Raw genomic sequence first — 19,147 nt, 5'->3', positions numbered from 1 at the left:
CCTGTGTTTGCCTGATGGGTGACGCGGTGAGGAGGGCGGGTAGGGCGGCATGGGTGGGGGTGGGGGTAGCTGGTGAGGACATGGGTGCAGAAGAGAGAGACCTGGGAGCTCTCTCGATGCCCATAAACCACAGCTTGGATGGATGGTAAGAGTGTGGATGGCTGTGTCATGGAGGGTCAGCGTGTCTCTTTAGCTTCTCTGCTGGGTCTAAGTTCCTTGCAGCGGAGGACAGGAATGTTAAACAAACAATATATGAATTAAAATGAAGATTAAGACATTTCCCAGAATTACAGATGGCTATATTAACAAGGGTTTTTGTTTTTGTTTTTGTTTTACGATTAGCGCCCTGATGAGATGCCTAGGAGAACAAAGCTTTCATAGACTTAAAGGCAGATTACTTAGTTTTGCTCTTTAGATTAAAATTCCTATGCATAACGGTGGGCTCTGAAACTTGTTGAATCAGCATCATTTCACCAAACCACCAATATGAAATCTCATTTGCCCAGGAATGTGACTGGGAGAGGTCTGAGTCAACTGGTTTTTGTCACTCTGCAAATGTGGGCTGGAATATTCTTTTTCTTTTTCTTTTTTTAAAAGATTTTATTTATTTATTTGACAGACGGAGAGAGATCATAGTAGGCAGAGAGGCAGGCAGAGAGAGAGAGGGGAAGCAGGCTCCCCACTGTGCAGAGAGCTGGATGCGGGGCTTGATCCCAGGACCCTGGGATCATGACCTGAGCTGAAGGCAGAGGCTTAACCCACTGAGCCACCCAGGCGCCCCTGGAATGTTCTTTTATGCACGTATGAATGATCTCCGGCTCAATTCAGTGCTCCTGGACTCCAAGCCCAGTCTGAGGGCTGTTCCTCCACATGCCCAGGCACTGACTGTGTGAAGCGGGACCTCATTGACCGAGAGACACACGAGAATTGCTGTCATCCATCAGAACGGTAGAGGACGGAGCAAGCTAATTTCGGTCACCAGTCACAAGCCAGGTCTTGGGTTGCTTTCCCTGACACCTGCCTGGGGGCACTGGCACAATGCTCATCAGCCCAAGACCACCAGAAGCCTGCCGTCGTCCCCCACACCAAATTTATTGACTCAGGGGATGGGGTGGACCAGTGGAGGGCTTGAGCCACTCAACAAGGGGGCGTGGGAAGGGGCTTCCCAGGGCTGGCTCCCCAAGCAGGAGAGCAACATTTGGTCATTTTGGGGGTTTGGGCATTGTCCTTGCTTTTCTATGTCCATATTTTGATATCACATATGATTGAGGGCTAGTCTTGTTTGTGTCTGGATCCAGCCTGGTCCCGGGATGGCTCTGTCTGATGTTGGTGTTCTGTGAACTTGTTTACGTTCAACAGCAGATAACGTGACTTCGCCATCGGCTCTCATCCGGGGTGACTTTCTTCTTTGTCCACACACAAACAAGTCTCTGCCAGTTCAGTGCAACCATTTTCCCTGAGGCATGCCATTAGCGTGGGGTGGGGGGGGTGGGGCATCGGAGGGTGCGAGTCTGAGATGGCCAGTGGGTACAGCTGCTTCCACGCATCTGGAGGGGCTGAGCGGCTTGATCAGGTTTCCGGATCCCCGGCTGCTCTCTGACGCCCTCTAGCGCCTCAGCTGGAGGAGGGAGGGAGTCTCTCTGTAGGTAGCCCTGCAAAGTTGCCAAAACTCTGTTCCTCATCATTTCACTACTCCTTCTTGGCCCCTCTGTAGACGTGTGTTCTGTTAAACACACACACACACACACACACACACACACACACACCCCACCCCCCCTTGCAGAGAGAGTAAGAAATCCCTACCCACTAATGTTCATGCTTCTGAGCCAAGTCTGGAGACTGATTTAAAGGCATTCAATGGGGGGCGCCTGGGTGGCTCAGTGGGGGTAAGCCTCTGCCTTTGGCTCAGATCATGATCTCAGGGTCCTGGGATCAAGCCCCGCATCCAGCTCTCTGTACAGTGGGGAGCCTGCTTCCCCTCTCTCTCTCTGCCTGCCTCTCTGCCTACTTGTGATCTCTCTCTGTCAAATAAATAATTAAAATCTTAAAAAGAAAAAAAAAAGGGCATTCAATGGACCACAACTTTTGAGAGCTAAGTTTCAGAGAGATGAGGGCCCATGGGTGAAAGCCAGTTCATTCCTCCAGGATGAGCCCACGTGCTCTCTCGGGAGGTTTTGCAGGCTTGTCCTTGGGCTGAGATTTGTTTACTCTGTGCTCCTTCATCCCTGGCCTGACTTATTTTCTGATGTGGTTTAACTATTATTATTTATTTATTTATGATTTTTTACAATACTCCAGTGGGGTAGGAGCCCTTTGGCGACTCAGACCGTGAAGCGTCTCAGGGGCCAGTCGGTAATGTCTGTAGCTTCACCCAGCACGATCCTTGGCCCACAGTGGCCACTCATGGAATAATTGAATGAGCCAAAGGGGGAGTTGCACCAACAGTGTGGGTTTGATTGGCTTACAAGTTCATGACCAAGGACACTATTGTATACTTTTTCTACCTCCGGTTGATCACTGGTTTTGTTTTTATTTTTCCTTTCTCCCTCTGTAGCACACACGTAATGGAAACAAATCCGTATTTACAGCTGGACCCAGCCATTCCGGGAGTGTACTCTGGAAATCCATACCCATTTGGGATTGATCCGGTAATAATGTCTTCTTGGGTTAAATATTTATCATGTAAAATGTCTTGCTGAGAAGATCTCTAGGTAGAGGAGAAGAAAGTGCCTGCGGCTGTCGAATCAACAAATTTACGCTGAGATAGAATTACACATGCTGAGGGTTTTATGACACTGAGCAGGAGGTAGGTAAGTGTCCTACCTTTACCCTTTCCCTAGCCCCTGGGTCATTTTCCATATAGTTGCTCAAACATCTTTCTCTGATGATTTATACCCCTGGTGGTTAATGATTGCTTCTTTCAAAGGCCCTTGGTTGCCTGGAAAGTATACCTGTTAGAGGAGTCATTTAGCATCCTAGTCAAGTTGCCTACTCTGGCATTTTCTTGCCGTGAATAACGTCTCCCTTTTCCTAGGAAAGTGTGGATTTGCTCTTATTTTTGCTTTATTTTATCGCATAGAATTGATATAAGTTTAAAAAAGAAAAGGGGTGCGTTAACTTTTGCATGGTGGTTATAGCTATCCGTTGGATTTGAGCCAAGCGAAACAAAGAGGCGCTTCCTCGCCTAGCCTTTTAGATATAGAGGGATTTCGAGAAGGCTCCCAAGCCTGTTAGCTAGCTTGAAGCCCTGTACGCCTGATGGCCCGGCGCATAACTGCCACCAGGTGGCAGCCTTGTGCCCCAGATGAGCTTGAGCAGGCCAGACTCGAACTTGGCAGATGCGCTCAATAAATGTTTCTTCTAAGCCCTCTTTGTGGGAGAGATCTCGGGACCTTGGTTTTGGTTGCTGACAGTTAAGAATAAACAGTACCGGCCCTAAAACTATACTCTCCTATCTATGGGTGGTCTCTTCAGTTTCCCCGAGTCCTCCCCAGGGCTTGTCTGCCTCCCTTCCCTTAGGAAGACACAAAGTATCACCCAGGATTTGTTTGTACTTTGCACTCGGAGGCGCTCACATCATAAGCGCCATCCCAAGAGGTAAAGTCCTTGAAAGCTTGTGAACTGCAAGTGCCAAAAACAAACACAAGTTGTTATTTTTGTGGATTGAAAGACTTTGTCTGTGGTCCAAGGAATTTCATGATTAGCCGGGGCAGGGGGGTGGGGGAGTGTGGTGTGGAGGGGTCCAGAGTGGGCCGATCCTAGGATCTGGTCGACCTTCCTTGGCTTTGAAACTCTTTGCCACTACTGTCCTCTCTTCGCTTCCCAGCCCACCCCTGACTCATCAGCAGATCCTGCCTGCCTGGTTCTGCTCCTCAGACGAAGGACGGCATCGTCACGGCTCAGAACACAATGGGCTATGGTGTCCATCAGGAAAGCGGTTTTGTCATCTGCCCACCTGTTAGGCAGGAAAAAGGGGAGGGTGGAAGCGAAGTGGGAGGTTGAGAAGGATTCGCTTTTTTCCTAGTAGCATTGATTTTTTTTTTTTTAAATTTAAAATGTTTTTTTTTTTTTTTAAAGATTTTATTTATTTATTTGACAGAGAGAGATCACAAGTAGGCAGAGAGGCAGGCAGAGAGAGGAGGAAGCAGGCTCCCTGCCGAGCAGAGAGCCCGATGCGGGACTCGATCCCAGGACCCTGAGATCATGACCTGAGCCGAAGGCAGCGGCTTAACCCACTGAGCCACCCAGGCGCCCAGTAGCATTGATTTTTGACATTTTTGAGATTTCTGGTCTTTTTATTACAAAACAAGGCATACATGAGATTAAAAATCCAATAAATACAAAATAGTATAAAAAAGAGAGAGTTCTCTCTCCTGTTCTGGAAATTCTGTTCCCCCAGAGATAACAGAACATTTCTGTGTCTCTGTTAGCACTTACATATTAAAAAAAAAAAAAAACCTTTTTTTAAAGATTTTATTTATTCATTTAAGAGGGAGAGAGAGCACGAGAGAAAGAAGAGAGCACAAGTTGAGGGCGAGAGGGAGAGGGTGAGGGAGAAGCAGACTCCCCACCAAGCAGGGAACCTGACACGGGACTTGGGAACTTGACTCAGGACCTTGGGATCATGAACTGAGCTGAAGGCAGATGCTTAACCGACTGAGCCAGCCAGGTGCCCAAAGATTTATTTTTTTCATTTTAGAAAGAGAGCACACATGTGCAAGCAGGGGGAGGGGCAGAGGGAGAGGAGCTCAAGCAGATGTCTTGCTGAGCGTGAAGCCCTACCTGGGGTTCGATCTCATGACCCGGAGATCATGCCTTGAGCCCAAACCAAGAGTTGGTTACTCAAAGGATTGAGCCACCCAAGTGGCCCAGCACTCACTTCTATTAATGAGGGGTTGGATTTTTCACATAATGTAAACCTCTACAGGTGCATTTATTGACTGTGTGCAACACCTTTTTTGAGCATCAAATCACAAAATATTTGGCTGTCTTTGTAAAAGTGTTTGTAGACATTTTGTAATAAATGAACATAACAAAATGGCTTAAAGCCTATGCTCTTGGGTCAGACAGCCTGTGTATAGATCTTGCCTTTTCTATTTCCTTGCTATGGTTTTGAGCAAGTTAACACCTCTGTGTCTCTACTGCACCTCTGTTTCCTCATCTGCAAAATAGGTATGACAACAGCTCTAACTCACTGGGTTGCTCAAAAGAGTAAATGGTTTTTATGCATAAAACACCCAGAACAGACTTTGGTCCGTAAGTAGGGTCGATACCCCATTTGCTGTAATAGTATTTCTTCCTTTGATGAGTAAAGAACTCAATCTCCCCAAGACTGAGATAAAATTCTCTTATGTGTAAAAGGGGAATATTTATGTTTATATCATAGGGTTTTTGTTAGAATTAAATGATAGTACACTTAAAGAGCTTAGTAGGTGTCTGGTACTTAATTTTAAGTTTATCAGATTTGGCTCGGTCTACAGTGTGCTGGTAAATGGGTCCTAACCATGTTAAGTGATCCCGCAGGGACTGGGCAAGCAGGCAAGCAAAGGGAAAAGCAGAGGCTGGAGGGCAGGCCTGGGGGTGCTGAAATACCAGGCAGATGGGGGAGGTAGAGAAGATGCCTCTGGTGTCTGGGCACCTGTTACTGGAGATCCTTTGCCTGCCTTCCTGGCAGCCTTCTTGGTGGTTGACTGGCTGGCAGCTGCTCAGGACATTGTAAAGAGAGAATCAGTGAGATATGGTTCCTGCCTGTATGTGTACCTGGGGTAGGGGCAGGGTACATTCGCACTGTGCCCAGGAGGGCTTTGAGCCCTTAACAGAAGCAAAGGAGTTCGGAGGAGGAAGTTATTGTAGGAGGGAGAATGAGATGACCCTCCTGGCTCTATTACCTTTGAGGTGCAGTATAGCAGATCCTTAGGACATATCCAGCAGGAGGCCTGGGGATGTGTCTAGAGTTGAGGAGGGGTAAGGAGTGAGAGCAAAGACTTGAACCATTTACATTGGAGGGGAAGTGGAGACCATGGGGCCATTAGCGAGCGTGGAAACCTGACCAGCCCCCGAGCCTCCCTCTGAGTGCTTGCTCTATGTCAGTCTTGTCAGGAGGACAGGGACATGTGTCCCTCTCTTTGCAAGCCTGGCAGCTCTGTTTAAAACAGGGACCGTGGAGAAGGCAGGGACCATGTCTTGTCCATAGTGTTAATACATATTGGCTATAAGAGTGGCTTCTTGAGATGGACCCAGGAAAATGCTTTGTAATGTGAAGCACTACATTCACAGTAAAAGGTGGTGTTACCAAGAAGAAACTGGAAACATTCATGGGCCAGAAATCTCCACCACTAAGAAGTGGACTGAGGCAAGTGTGAGAGCTCCCCACAATGTGTCTGAATGTCTTTTCCCTTAGGAGGAAAACTCATGCAGGATTTTCTTTTTTCCGGCCACTGGCTATTCACGAATGGCCCTGATGGTTCTGACATATTTGTCTTTAGAGTTGCATTGATGAGGGGTTTCTTCTTTTTCCTTTTCTGAGTCTAAAATGCATGCATTAAATGGGATCAAAATTTGAAAACGTGGTTCCTACAGTGACTTCCTCAGGAAAAGTCCTGCTGTCACTCCTGACAGAACTTCCAGACTCCGGTCTCATGCAGTTCTTGTCATGTTTCCCATCCAGATTTGGAACTTGGCTTCAAACAAACTAACATTCTTGAACTCTTACAAAATGAAGATGTCAGTTATCCTGGGAATTGTCCAGATGGTTTTTGGTGTCATTCTCAGCCTTTTCAATCACATGTAAGTTTTCATGATTAACTTGCTGCCTGTTGGTCTGACCCTGTCATTGAGGAGCAGTGACAGAGCCACCTGTGTGGCCCCACGTCCTTTTGTGCAAGAGTTTTCTTCTTCCTATGGGGAATGCTTTGCCATGTGTCTTGGCTTGAGCCAGGAGAAGCTGGTTTGGCAGAAGTGGGACCTCTGTTTTTCCTGAGCTGGGTCACTCCAGTAGAGAGGCACTTTTCACCTCTGAAATATTTGAGGGTCCAGAAACAGACTGGCAAACCCATACCACCTTGTGTCCCCCAACCTGAAAGGCCTCAGTCACTGCCATCTTCAGGATTAGCTCCCACCAGGGGGCAAATGGAGACATAAGTAGCTTTGGGCCAACCTGCCCTCAGAGTCTCAGTCCTCTACGATGTCATTTCTTTCAAAGGACAGCAGCTTCTTGCTTGGGCTATCTCGGAATACTTCTCAAACCGATTTTTCTAAAGGTGTTAATGTATGAAAACATGGAAAGAGTCAATTACGCATGAACTCTTAAGCTTCCCTTCGGAAGGGACCCAGACTGCTTCTGTTCCATTGGCCAGAGCCAGCCCCATGGTGCCCTCTGACCGGAAAGCCCACACCAGTGCAGATCTACTCGAAAAGTCAGATACAGTTAATGAGTCAACTAGTGACAACTAGTGACTAGTGACCCTGGTACCATTGCCTCCCCGAAAGGGCCGTGAGAATTAAATGAGAGATGATCCCGGAAAGTATTTTCCGGAGCAGTCTGTCCTTGGTTTCATTGTGTGTCAGGCTGGCCTCAATGATGCAGGAATCCTGTTTTATCGTGAGATCTCCCTTTTCCCTCAGAGAACTCTTGCAATTAGCAAAGGGAGTAGAGGCCTTTTCTGACATTTTAACTTGGGGCCCCTCAATTTCGCTTTGTGGGACTCTCTCTGTATCTTAGAGCATGAGCGGCCAAACTTTTTCTCTAGAGGGCCAGAGAATAAATATTTTAGGCTCTGGAGGCCAGACTATCTCTGTCACAACTACCCAGTCCTGATGTTGGAGCTTGAAAGCTGCCACAGACAATCTGTCAATGGATGAGTGGGTCTATGTCCTAATAAAACTTTAGTAGGGAACACGGAAATTTGAATTGCATATAATTTTTGCATATCATTATCACAAACCATTCTTTTCAGTGTTTCGGTCCAACATTGAAAAATGTAGAAATCATTTTCAAATTGTGTGTAGTTTAAAAACAGGTGACGGGCTCAGTTTGGCCCTTAAACCTTAGCTCTCCAACCCCTGTCTTAGGAGAAAAAGCTTCGTAGTCGTCCTTCTATATCTTTGTGCCCATGGATGTGTCCATACGAGCGAGGTGTGCCGGTGAAGTTGTGGTCAAACCACCAGCTCTCCCTGCAGACCTGCCCTTTGCTTCAGACTCTACCTTCCAGACCCTGGTTCTCTCGAATCCTTCCTTCCTCTTTTTTCATCCCTGCGTCATTGCTGCTCGCTCGGGGAGTCAATATGGTGTGTGGAAATGAACATTTTGTGCTTCGGGACAATTGATTCATTCTTGATGTTGACTCATTGTTCCGTCTCTCCTGTGTGTTTCCCACCCGCAGATACTTCCGAAGAACTCTCAACATCATTCTGCAGTTCGTTCCTGAGATGATTTTTATCCTGTGTCTGTTCGGATACTTGGTTTTCATGATCATCTTCAAGTGGTGCCACTATGACGTCAGCACGTCCCAGCGCGCCCCCAGCATCCTCATCCACTTCATCAACATGTTTCTGTTTAACTACAATGACCCTTCCAATGCTCCCCTGTACAAACATCAGGTATCGATGTGTTTTTGTTCTTCTTTCATGCTCTTGAGGATGTCACGTCCATCTCCTACTCTTGAGTATTGCAGAAAGTAGTTGTTTACAAGACTGAGCCTTCTCAGCACCCACTCAAGGCTGTTAGGTTCTTTGCGTTTCAGAAGGTGTTCATGAGAGCGGGTGAACGTACAGGTGCTTAGGGCAACATGGCGGTGTGGTGTCCAGCCGCTCCTATTTGGGTGACATGGGACAATCTGTACCATCGAAAATTGGCTTGCCCATCATTTGCGGCGAAAGAAAAAAAACCCAGTCCTTCAAATTCGTTGGACCGAAACTACAAATGATCTCAACGGGGCCTCAAGATGTAATACTGATTTTTTCTAAATATAAGCGCTAAGGTGGACAAGAAAGACAACTGGAGAGTCAAGAAGAGGGAGTGAGTGCCTCTGTTCACGTGGTCAGGGGCTCCCGGGAAACCAAGATCCAAACTCACGCTCTCTTGTGAGCTTCCATGGCTGATTTAGGGTGCCTTCTCATTTTTCCTTTTGGTTCTTCTTCTGTGAACCATCCCTCCTAACACCTGGACTGTACTGCCATGTCTTTTTCTTCCACTTCTAGCAATTTGTCACCAACTTAGCAGGTCAGCCTCATCACCAACTTGATATTTTATTTTTAAAAAGCATAAATCCTCCATGGGAGCTGGAGACAGAAACCAGGCCTTGTGTTACCAAAACTTGTGTTTCGGTACCACAAGTAGTTTTCCTCTAGCCTCTCCCAGTGACTAACTTGATAATACTGTGTGAACGTTGATTGTCACTCAGGGAGGGCACACTTGTATCTCCTGAGTCCTGGTGGCTATTTTCCCAATGTGACCCTCTGCTGCTCCTTTCACTTGCCAGTGGCTGCTCACCCTGGATGTCCTCACGGAAGACATGCTCTGTCCCTCCTGTGGCCACATGTGGCCTCTTGTGTTTGAGTCCTAGTTGTATTCTCCTGCTTTATGGGAACAGCAAATAAGAAGAAAAGGCCTTGTGGAAGGGCATTTTTTATGAAAAATAAAGATAATTCAGATTTTAGATAAGAATCAGAGAAGACCTACACCACTGAAAGCTCTTTTGAGGTGACCTACTTTACAATTGTAACGTTTTTGTTATACCTCAGTGAATGGTATATGAACCACCCCAGACTGTGCACACTAAATGAACCTATTTGGAAGGTTGGTTTACTCAGTGCTGGAGTCTGAATGAAAGTTTCCTTGGATTTCCCAAACAAGTCTTCTCTTTTAGGCAAAGGATTCAGACTCACTAACTATTTTATGCGCTAACTCCCTTCATAGAGACTCAAGTCCTCATCTCATCTGGAATGTGCACTGAATTTGGCACAATGAATGGTTTTTCCAGCTTTTTTTCCCCTTCAAAACCCTTACTGGGAACTGGCCAGTTTTCCTGTGCCCTATTTTGAAGATGAATTATCATGACCCTGTTTGAAGTTTCCATAACCTCATTTTGGGGCCATGCAACTGGAAGAGACAATGGAAGTGGATAACCCAGACCCTTCCCAACACCGCGGTGGCCATCTTGGTGCCATGTTTGAATATCAAAGAAGAAGGGCAACAGATAAATACACGTTTTCGGTTACTGTGTACATCATGAGGTGGAAAACCTTTTCTAAAGATGAACACGTGGTGATGAGGTAGCTTCATGCACAGGAACTGGCAAGCATGACGTGTGTTTCTGAGGCTCCCCTCCATCTTCTGAGCATTTCAGAGGGGAGGAGGATAGAAGACGGAGCAGATAAGATGTCCCCGCTGTTAGCAGGGTGAATCTTGTTACGACTGGCATTAAAATCGTCTCCTGGTGTTCACTGAGAGCTTAGCCAGAACAGTAGAAGAAAAGTGAAAGCCTAACAAATGTTTTTCCTTCCCCCCCTTGAGCACCAGTGACCACACCTTTCTGGTAGCTCCCCGGGCTTCCTGGTTCTTTGACAACAGCAGCTCTGGGTCACTCCTCTAGACTGATGACTAAAGGGTATATAATAAGAGGTAGGGACATGAAGACATGAAAGGAAATGTGTAGCAGGATGATAAGGTGAGACGAATTCGAAGTTTTGACAGAAGCATCAAGACTGCGACTGCCTCAGCCCAGGGGGAGCTGTAAGAGAGACAGCCAGGGAGAGTTCAACATGGCTGCCCCAGAGCCCACCGGGTGACTCACCCACAGTGAGAGTGAGAGGAAGCTTTTGTTTTCTTTTTGAGAGGAAGTTCGTTTGTTTGTTTGTTTGTTTGTTTATTTATTTACTTATGTGTCTTCTTGAAAGACAGAGAGCACCAGAGCACAGATAATTATCTAGTCCTGGGAATATATGATTGTTAATTGAGATCATCTTTGTGACTTAAAGTGACCCAAGGACTTTTGGCGACTACAGAGTGACCAGTGAAGTCATGGGGCCTGCCACACTTCTCATGCAGGGCCAGGGGCTAACTAATCCTGCGGGACAAGGGATAAATCAAGTTGCCCTTATAATGTGCCTCATGAGTACTTCTTGTTCACATATGGGTTGGGTGGATAGCAAGGGGGTACTCAAAGAGTAAGGAGTAAGACAGTGAGTTTCCAGTGCCCACCCTGGATTGACGCTGGGCACTACTGGACTACAGTGGGAATATTCCAAAACATAAAGGTGAATGGATACGTTGACATGCTTCCGCTCTCTCAAAATAAAGTACCACTAAAATGATCCATATTTATGATATTTATCATATAAGTTACACTGTGTGATCACCTTGAAATGATGGGATCTTACCATTCTGATCTTACAGCAAGAAGTCCAGAGTTTCTTTGTTATTATGGCTTTGATTTCTGTCCCATGGATGCTCCTGATTAAGCCGTTTATTCTTAGAGCCAATCATCGAAAATCGCTGGTAAGTGCCTACTTGTTGCCAAGCTCTCACTGTGGGTAGGAGCGTGCGTTCCCTGAAAATAGAAGTTTGCACTTTCTACAGAGTGCTGGGCTTGGAGGGCCTTCTGATTTCCAGAACAATGCTCTATTAAGGGAAAACACATTTAAATCTTTCATTTTGCAAACTTTGCTCAAGGTATGTGTGTACACCAAGTCTCCTGGTAGCTAATGACTTATAAGAGTCTTAACATGGTTGTGTGATTAGTTGAAAGTAAAAGTATTCTACTATAGTTTGAGCTTGTTGATGAATATTGAAAGCTGTTTTTATCAGATTTTTCAGTTGTGAGCTTTTACTATATCATGGTAGAGTGTGCAAGTACAGGAGTGAAGAAATACAAATAAGCCAGCTTCCGTTTACTAGTGATTTTTTCACTTTTGGCAAATAGCCCATTCAGTCGGTTTCCTCCTTTTGTCTGAAATGCTCCTGAGCCTTGCGTTTACTCGGGGAGTGAAGAAGAGTTTACTATCAGTCTAAATCAAATAGGATTTGGGAAGATTGACCTCCCAGGGCACATCAGAATCTAGATATCTACACAGCGCTGTTTGAGATGATCAGTCTCGCGGTCTGTATGTACATCAGTGCAAAAGAGTAAGTGGAATGTGCTGAGATTACACATGTTTTAAGTGGTTGTAGATATTTTCAGATAAATACTTCCTTTTCTCCAATCTGTGGGATGCTGACCTGGCTGAGTCAGGGAGCAGGAGCGAGCTGAGGCTGGGGTTCCAGAGATCCGTCCCTAGGTGGCGCCCTCTTTCTACATCACCTGCTTCTCTTCCCGCTGTGTGGACTCCTTTAGGAAGCTTGCCTGATAAACACCGTTCAAGCCGGAGATTAATTAGAAAAAAGAGGAAGCCAAGAATGCTTGTTTATTGTTTGGTTAATTGGTGAGAGACCCAGCTGATAAAGGGTAGCGGAGGTGGAAGTGGTCTAGAGGTGACCAAGTGTTTCAAAGGAAGGTGGCAAAGAGCTGTTTGCCGACATAGACGCCACTCTATTTTCTAGAATCTCAGCCTGTCCATAAATGCAGTGAGCTTAAGTCCATAAGCCGGTAAGTGAGCAGCTGACTCCTGCGACTCCTGCCTTGCTCTTTGCTCCACAGAAGGTGTAAACAGTTGCTGATCTCAGCATAGTTGTTTTCTCCCTTTTCTCCACGATGACTTACCCAGTAGGGAATGGGGTCAGAGAAGGTTTTCTTAGTCTGCCTCTTGGATGATACCCCCTAACCTGACTCTGGGTAGCAGGAGTTCCCCAAGATGGTGTGGAGGCCTGTCTCCTTGGGATCTCCTCAAAATGCGTAGCTGTTGGTTGGCTTTTTGACTGCTGATTAGGACCCTGGTGGTCATTTTTCATGTTAGAAACATTTCTACTGCCTGCATCCAAGAGATGATTCCATAAATACCATCATCTGGCCCCCCTCCCAGATCCCTCTATGAAACTTTAAGGAAACCCAGCATGGAGAGATTCTAAACCAATTGTTCCGCTGGGCCTTGGGGATATGGGCAGGGGTCCCCTGTATTCAGGCTCCTCTATAACCCTATCACTCAGGATCCCTGCATTTGGAAACTCCTGCACTAGCGGGTCGCCTGTGCTATGGCCCCTGTGGCGTATACCCCACAGCCAGCCCGTGAGTGCACACCTTCCTCCCCGGACAGACCGGCCTTCCACATTCTGTCTCCCCTTCGACTGGCCCTCCTGGACCCAGGACTCCTCTCTCGCCCGTATCTCAGGTCACAGTGATGTAGCTTAGCATTTCTACTCAATGTCTTTACATTTACATGTGCCTTTTATGCTAAACTTTATTTTATGTTTAAAAAGATTTTATTTAGGGGCGCCTGGGTGGCTCAGTGGGTTAAGCCGCTGCCTTCGGCTCAGGTCATGATCTCAGGGTCCTGGGATCGAGTCCCGTATCGGGCTCTCTGCTCAGCAGGGAGCCTGCTTCCTCCTCTCTCTCTCTCTGCCTGCCTCTCTGCCTACTTGTAATCTCTTTCTGTCAAATAAATAAATAAAATCTTAAAAAAAAAAAGATTTTATTTATTGATGGGGGGGAGGCATGTACAGGTGGGAGGGGCAGAGGGAGAGGGAGAAGCAGACTTCCCGTTGAGCAGGGAACCTAAAGTGGGCCCTGATCCCAGGAGCCCGGGATCATGACCTGAGCTGAAGGCAGATGCTTCCCCAACTGAGCCAGCCAGGAACACTAGCTCCGTTTGTTCTTAAATGTTATGTAAGGGGGATCATACACATGCCCTCTTCTGGATCTGGCTTCCTTTGTCCGGTGTCATGTTCCAGAGATATGTACAGACATGCGCGTGTGTATAATTACTATATGGTATCACCGTGTATGAATTTACCACAATATGTCTGTCCATTTGCTCACTGATGGTTATTTAACTTGTTCTAGTTTTATTATATATTGATTTATTTTAATTAATTTTTTTATTATGTTTAAAATTCCAGTATAGTTAACATATATAGTGTTCTATTCATTTCAGATGGACAAGATAGTGATTCAGCAATTCTTTATATTACCCAGTGTTCATCATAGTAGGATGAACTCTTCATCCCTTTCACCTAGTCTACCCACCCCCCACTCACCTCCCCTCTGGTAACCACCAGTTCGTTTTCTGGAGTCAAGAGTCTATTTTTTGGTTTGTCTCTGTTTATCTTTGTTCGTTTGTTTTGTTTCTTAAATTCCACATGAGTTAAATCATGTGGTATTCTCTTTCTCTGATGGACTTGTTTCACTTAGCACAACACCCTCTAGGCCATTCATGTCATTGCAAATGGCAAGATTTCGTTCTTTTTTATGGCGGAGCATTCAGCCATGCAATGACATGGGTGATACATCACTTCCTCTTTTTTTCATTCATCTGTTGATGGACAGGTTGCTTCTATAAGTTGACTGTTGTCAATAATGCTGCGATAAACGTAGGGGTACTTCAAAATAGTGCTTTCGTATTCTCCAGGTAAGTACCCAGTGGAATTACTAGATCATATGGTAGTTCTATTTCTATTTTTTTGAGGAGCCTCCGTGCTCTTTTCCACAGTGGCTGCCCCAATTTGCATTCCTGCCAATAGTACGCAAGGTTTCTTTTTTCTCTACATCCTCTCCAACACTGTTGGTTCTTGTGTTTTTTATTTTAGCCATTCTGACAGGTGTAAGGTGATATCTCATTGTGGTTTTGATTTGTATTTCCCTGGTGGTGAGTGATGTTGAGCATCTTTTCACATGTCTGCTAGCCAACTGTCTGTTTTCTTTGGAGATATATCTATTCATGTCTTCTGGCCATATTTTCATTGGATGATTTGTTCTTTTGGTATTGAGTTGTATAAGTTCTTTATATATTTTGGATACTAACCCGTTACTGAATATATCATGTGCAAATATCTTCTCCCACTCAGTAGGTTGTCCTTTAGTTTTGTTGACTGTTTCCTTTGGTGTTTAAAAGCTTTTTATTTTGATTAAGTCCCAGTAATTTATTTTTGCTTTTGTTTTCCTTGCCTTAGAACACATACCTAGAAAAATGTTGCTCTGGCTGATGCCAGAGAACTTACTGTCTGTGTTTTCTTCTAGGACTTGTATGGTTTCAGTTCCACATGTAGGTCTTTAATCCATTCTGAGTTTATTTTTGTGTATGGTGTGAGAAAGTGGTCTAGTTTCATTCTTTCACATGTAGCTAGTTTTCCCTACACCATTTGGTGAAGAGACTCTTTTTTTCCCATTGTACATCCTTGCTTCCTTTGTCAAAGATTAATTTACCTTATATTCATGGGTTTATTTCTGTGCTTTCAATTCTGCTTCATGATCTATATGTCTATTTTTTGTACTGATGCCATACTGTTTAGATTACTGCAGATTTGTAATATAACTTGAAATAAGGAATTGTGATACCTCAAGTTTTGTTCTTCTTTTTCAAGATTGCCGTGGCTACTTGGTGATTGTCTGTGGTTCTGTACAAATTTTAGGATTACTTGGTCTAGCTCCATGAAAAATGCTGTTGGTATTTTGATAGGGATTGCCTTAAATCTGAAAATTGCTTTTGGTAGTATGGACATTTAACAATAGTCCATGAGTACGGGCTCTCTCTATTTTTTGTGTGTCATCTTCAATTTCTTTCATCAGCGTTTTGTAATTTTCAGAAATACCAGTCATTCACCTCCTTGGTGAAGTTTATTCCTAGGTACTTAATTCTTTTCAGTGCAATAGTAAATGGGACTGTTTTCTTCATTTCTCTTTCTGCTACTTCCTTTTTAGTGTACAGATCTGCAACAGGTTTCTGTTCATTGATTTTGTATCCTGCAGATTTACTGAATTTGTTGATTAGTTATGCCAGTTTTTTAGTGGAGTCTTTCAGGTTTTCTGTATACAGTATTACAGTATTATGTCACCAGCAAATAGTAAAAGTTTTGCTTCTTCCTTGCCCATTTGGATGCCTGTTATTTCTTTTTGTTGTCTGCTCTGACTAGGATTTGCCATACTCTGTTGAATAAAAGTGGTGAGAGCGGACATCCTTGTCTTGTTCCTGATGTTGCTGGAGAAGCTCTCAAGTTTTCACCACAGAGGATGATGTTCTCCATGGGGTTTTCACATAGGGACCTTTTTTTTTTTTTTTTTAAGACTTTATTTATTTATTTGACAGACAGAGATCACAAGTAGGCAGAGAGGCAGGCAGAGAGAGGGGAGGAAGCATGCCCCCTGCTGAGCAGAGGGCCCGATGCGGGACTCGATCCCAGGACCCCGGGATCATGACTTGAGCCGAAGGCAGAGGCTCAACCCACTGAGCCACTCAGGTGCCCCATAGGGGCCTTTATTATGTTGAGGTCTGTTCTCTCTAAACCTACTTTGTTGTGCACTTTTTTTTTTTTTTTTATCATGAATGGATGTTATATTTTGTCGAATTTTTTTTTTTTTTGCATCCATTGAAATGATCATATGGTTTTTATCCTTTCTCTTGTTGATGTGATATATCATGTTGTTTGATTTGTGACTACAAAACCACCCTTGAATCCCAGGGTAAATCCCACTTGATTGTGGTGAATGATTTTTTAAAAAATATATTGTTGTATTCAATTTGCTAGTATTTTGTTGAAGACTTTTTGCATCTGTGTTCATCAGCCATATGGGCCTATAATTTTCTCTTTTTTGTGGGGTCTTTATCAGGGTAGTGCTGCCCTCGTAGAATAAATTTGAAAGCTTTCCTTTCTCTTCTGTTTTTTGGAATAGTTTGAGAAAAATAGGTATTAAGTCTTTAAATATTTGGTAGAATTCACCTGTGAAGCCATCTGGTTCTAGACTTTCGTTTATTGGGAGTTTTTTGATTACTGATTTAATTTCATCATTTGTTGGTCATCAGTCTTCAAATTTCTCTTTCTTTCTGCTTCAGTTTTGTGGAGTTATATGTTTCTAGGAATTTATCCATTTCTTCTTGGTTGTCCAACTTGTAATATTCTCTTATAATCCTTTGTATTTCGGTAGTATTGGTTGTTATTCCTCTTCTTTCATTTCTGATTGTGAGTTCTCTTTTTCTCTCTTTTTTGATGAGTCTAGCTAAAGGTTTATAAATTTTTTTGATCTTTTCAAAGAACCAGCTCCTGGTTTCATTGATCTATTCTGTTGTTTTCTTAGTTTCTATTTTATTTCTGCTCTAAACTGTATTATTTTCTTCCTTGTACTAGTTTTGGGTTTTATTTGTTCTTTCTCTAGCCCCTTAAGGTGTGAGATTAGTTTGTTTGAAGTTTTTATTGAATCTTGAGATGGGCCTGTATTGCTATACACTTACCTCTTATAACAGCTTTGCTGCATCCCAAAGATTTTGGACCATTGTATTTTCTTTTTTAAGATTTTATTTATTTACAAGAGAGAGAAAATAAGAGAGAGCGAGAGCGTGAGAGGAGAGAGGTCAATGGGAGAAGCAGACTCCCTGCCAAACAGGAAGCCTGATGTGGGACTCAATCCCAAGACTCCAGGATCATGACCTGAGCCAAAGACAGTTGCTCAACAAGCTGAGCCACCCAGGCACCCCGGACCATTGTATTTTCATTTTCATTTGCCTCCATATGTTTTTTGATTTCCTCTTTGATTTCTTTGTTAACCTATTCATTGTTGAGTAGGCTGTTAATTAACCTCCGTGTATTTGTGTTCTTTCCAAACTTTTTATTGTGGTTGATTCCTAGGTTTATAGCATTATGGTTGGAAAAGATGCATAGTATGACCTCAGTGTTTTTGAATTTGCTGAGACTTGTTTTGTGGCCTAACAGGTGATATGTTCTGGAGAATGTTCCATGTACACCTGAAAGGAATGTGTATTTTGCAGTGTTAAGAAGTAATGTTCTGAATATATCTGTTAGATTCATTAGGTCCAGTGTGTCATTCAAGGCACTGTTTCCTTGTTGGTTTTCTGTTTGGCTGTAAATGGGGTGTTAAAGTCCCCTAATAGTATTGTATTACTATTGATTGATTCCTGTATGCTTGTTAATAGCTGCTTTATGTATTTGGGTGCTTCTCTATTGGGTGCATATTATTTACAATTGTCATATCTTGTTGAATTGTTACCTTTGTAATTATATAGTGTCCTTTGTTTCTTGTTATAGTCTTTGTTTTAAAGTCTGTTTGGTCCAATACAAGTATCGCTGCCCTGGCTTTCCTTTCACCTCCATTTGCATGATAAATATCTTTTCATCTCTCTCCTTTCAAAGTGCATGTGGCTTTAGGTCTGAAATATGACTCTTGTAGGCAGCATAGAAATGGGTCTTGCTTTTTATCCATCCCATCACCCTGTGTCTTTTGATGGAAGTGTTTAGTCTATTTGCATTCAAAGTAATTATTAATGGGTATGTTCTTATTGCCATTTTGTTCCTTGTTTTTCGTTGTTTTTATAATTCTTTTCTGTTCCTTTCTTCTTTTGCTCTCTTCTCTCACCTTTTGGTGGCTTTCTTTAGTGATATACTTGGTTTCCTTTATCTTTACCTTTTGCATATTTATTACCAGTTTTTGATTTTTGGTTACCATTACATATACATATAACGTCTTATACATATAGTGGTCTATATTAAACTGATGGTCACTTAAGTTTGAACCCATTCTAAAAGCACTAAACGTTTTCTCTTTTATAGATGAACTTAATTTTACTTCTTTTGTGCTTCTTACTTTTCTTACTTCTGCTTATGACCTTTTATTTCCACCTGAAAAGTCTCCTTTAATATTTCTTGTAGGGCTGGTTTGGTGACAGTGAATTCCTCTAGCTTTTGTTTGTCTGGGAAACTCTTTATCTCTCTTTCGATTCTGAATGATAGTCTTGCTGGAGAGAGTATTCTTGGTTGCAAGTTTTTTTCTTTCCAAACTTTGAATGTCTTGCCTCTCTCTTCCTGGGCCTGTAAAGTTTCTGCTAAAGATCCCCTCATAGCCTTATGGGACTTCCCTCATAACTGTTTTCTCTTCTCTTGCTGCTTTTGAAATTCTCTCTCTGTATCACTATTATTTTAATTACTATGTATTTTGGTGTGGGCCTCCTTGGACATATTATGTCGGGGAAATCTCTGTACCTTTTGAATCTGGACTTCTGTTTCCTTCTCCATATTCATGAACTTTTCAGCTATTATTTCTTCAAGTAAAAT

General features: G+C 43.6%; 1 protein-coding gene across 9 annotated transcripts in view; it reads left to right on the top strand.

The window, feature by feature from the left end:
* Positions 1–19,147, top strand: part of ATP6V0A4 (ATPase H+ transporting V0 subunit a4) — a 74,231-nt gene that overhangs the window by 42,243 nt on the left and 12,841 nt on the right. For all 9 annotated transcript variants that reach the window (XM_059171972.1, XM_059171975.1, XM_059171973.1 and 6 more), the window contains 4 exons: positions 2,555–2,648; positions 6,668–6,786; positions 8,382–8,598; positions 11,396–11,497. In XM_059171972.1, the coding sequence (XP_059027955.1) occupies positions 2,555–2,648; positions 6,668–6,786; positions 8,382–8,598; positions 11,396–11,497 (532 nt within the window). The remainder of the gene's footprint in view (positions 1–2,554; positions 2,649–6,667; positions 6,787–8,381; positions 8,599–11,395; positions 11,498–19,147) is intronic.

Source organism: Mustela lutreola, chromosome 4, assembly GCF_030435805.1.
Source record: "Mustela lutreola isolate mMusLut2 chromosome 4, mMusLut2.pri, whole genome shotgun sequence".
Classification (NCBI taxonomy): Eukaryota; Metazoa; Chordata; class Mammalia; order Carnivora; family Mustelidae; genus Mustela; species Mustela lutreola.
This window is presented reverse-complemented; position numbering and strand designations above follow the sequence as displayed.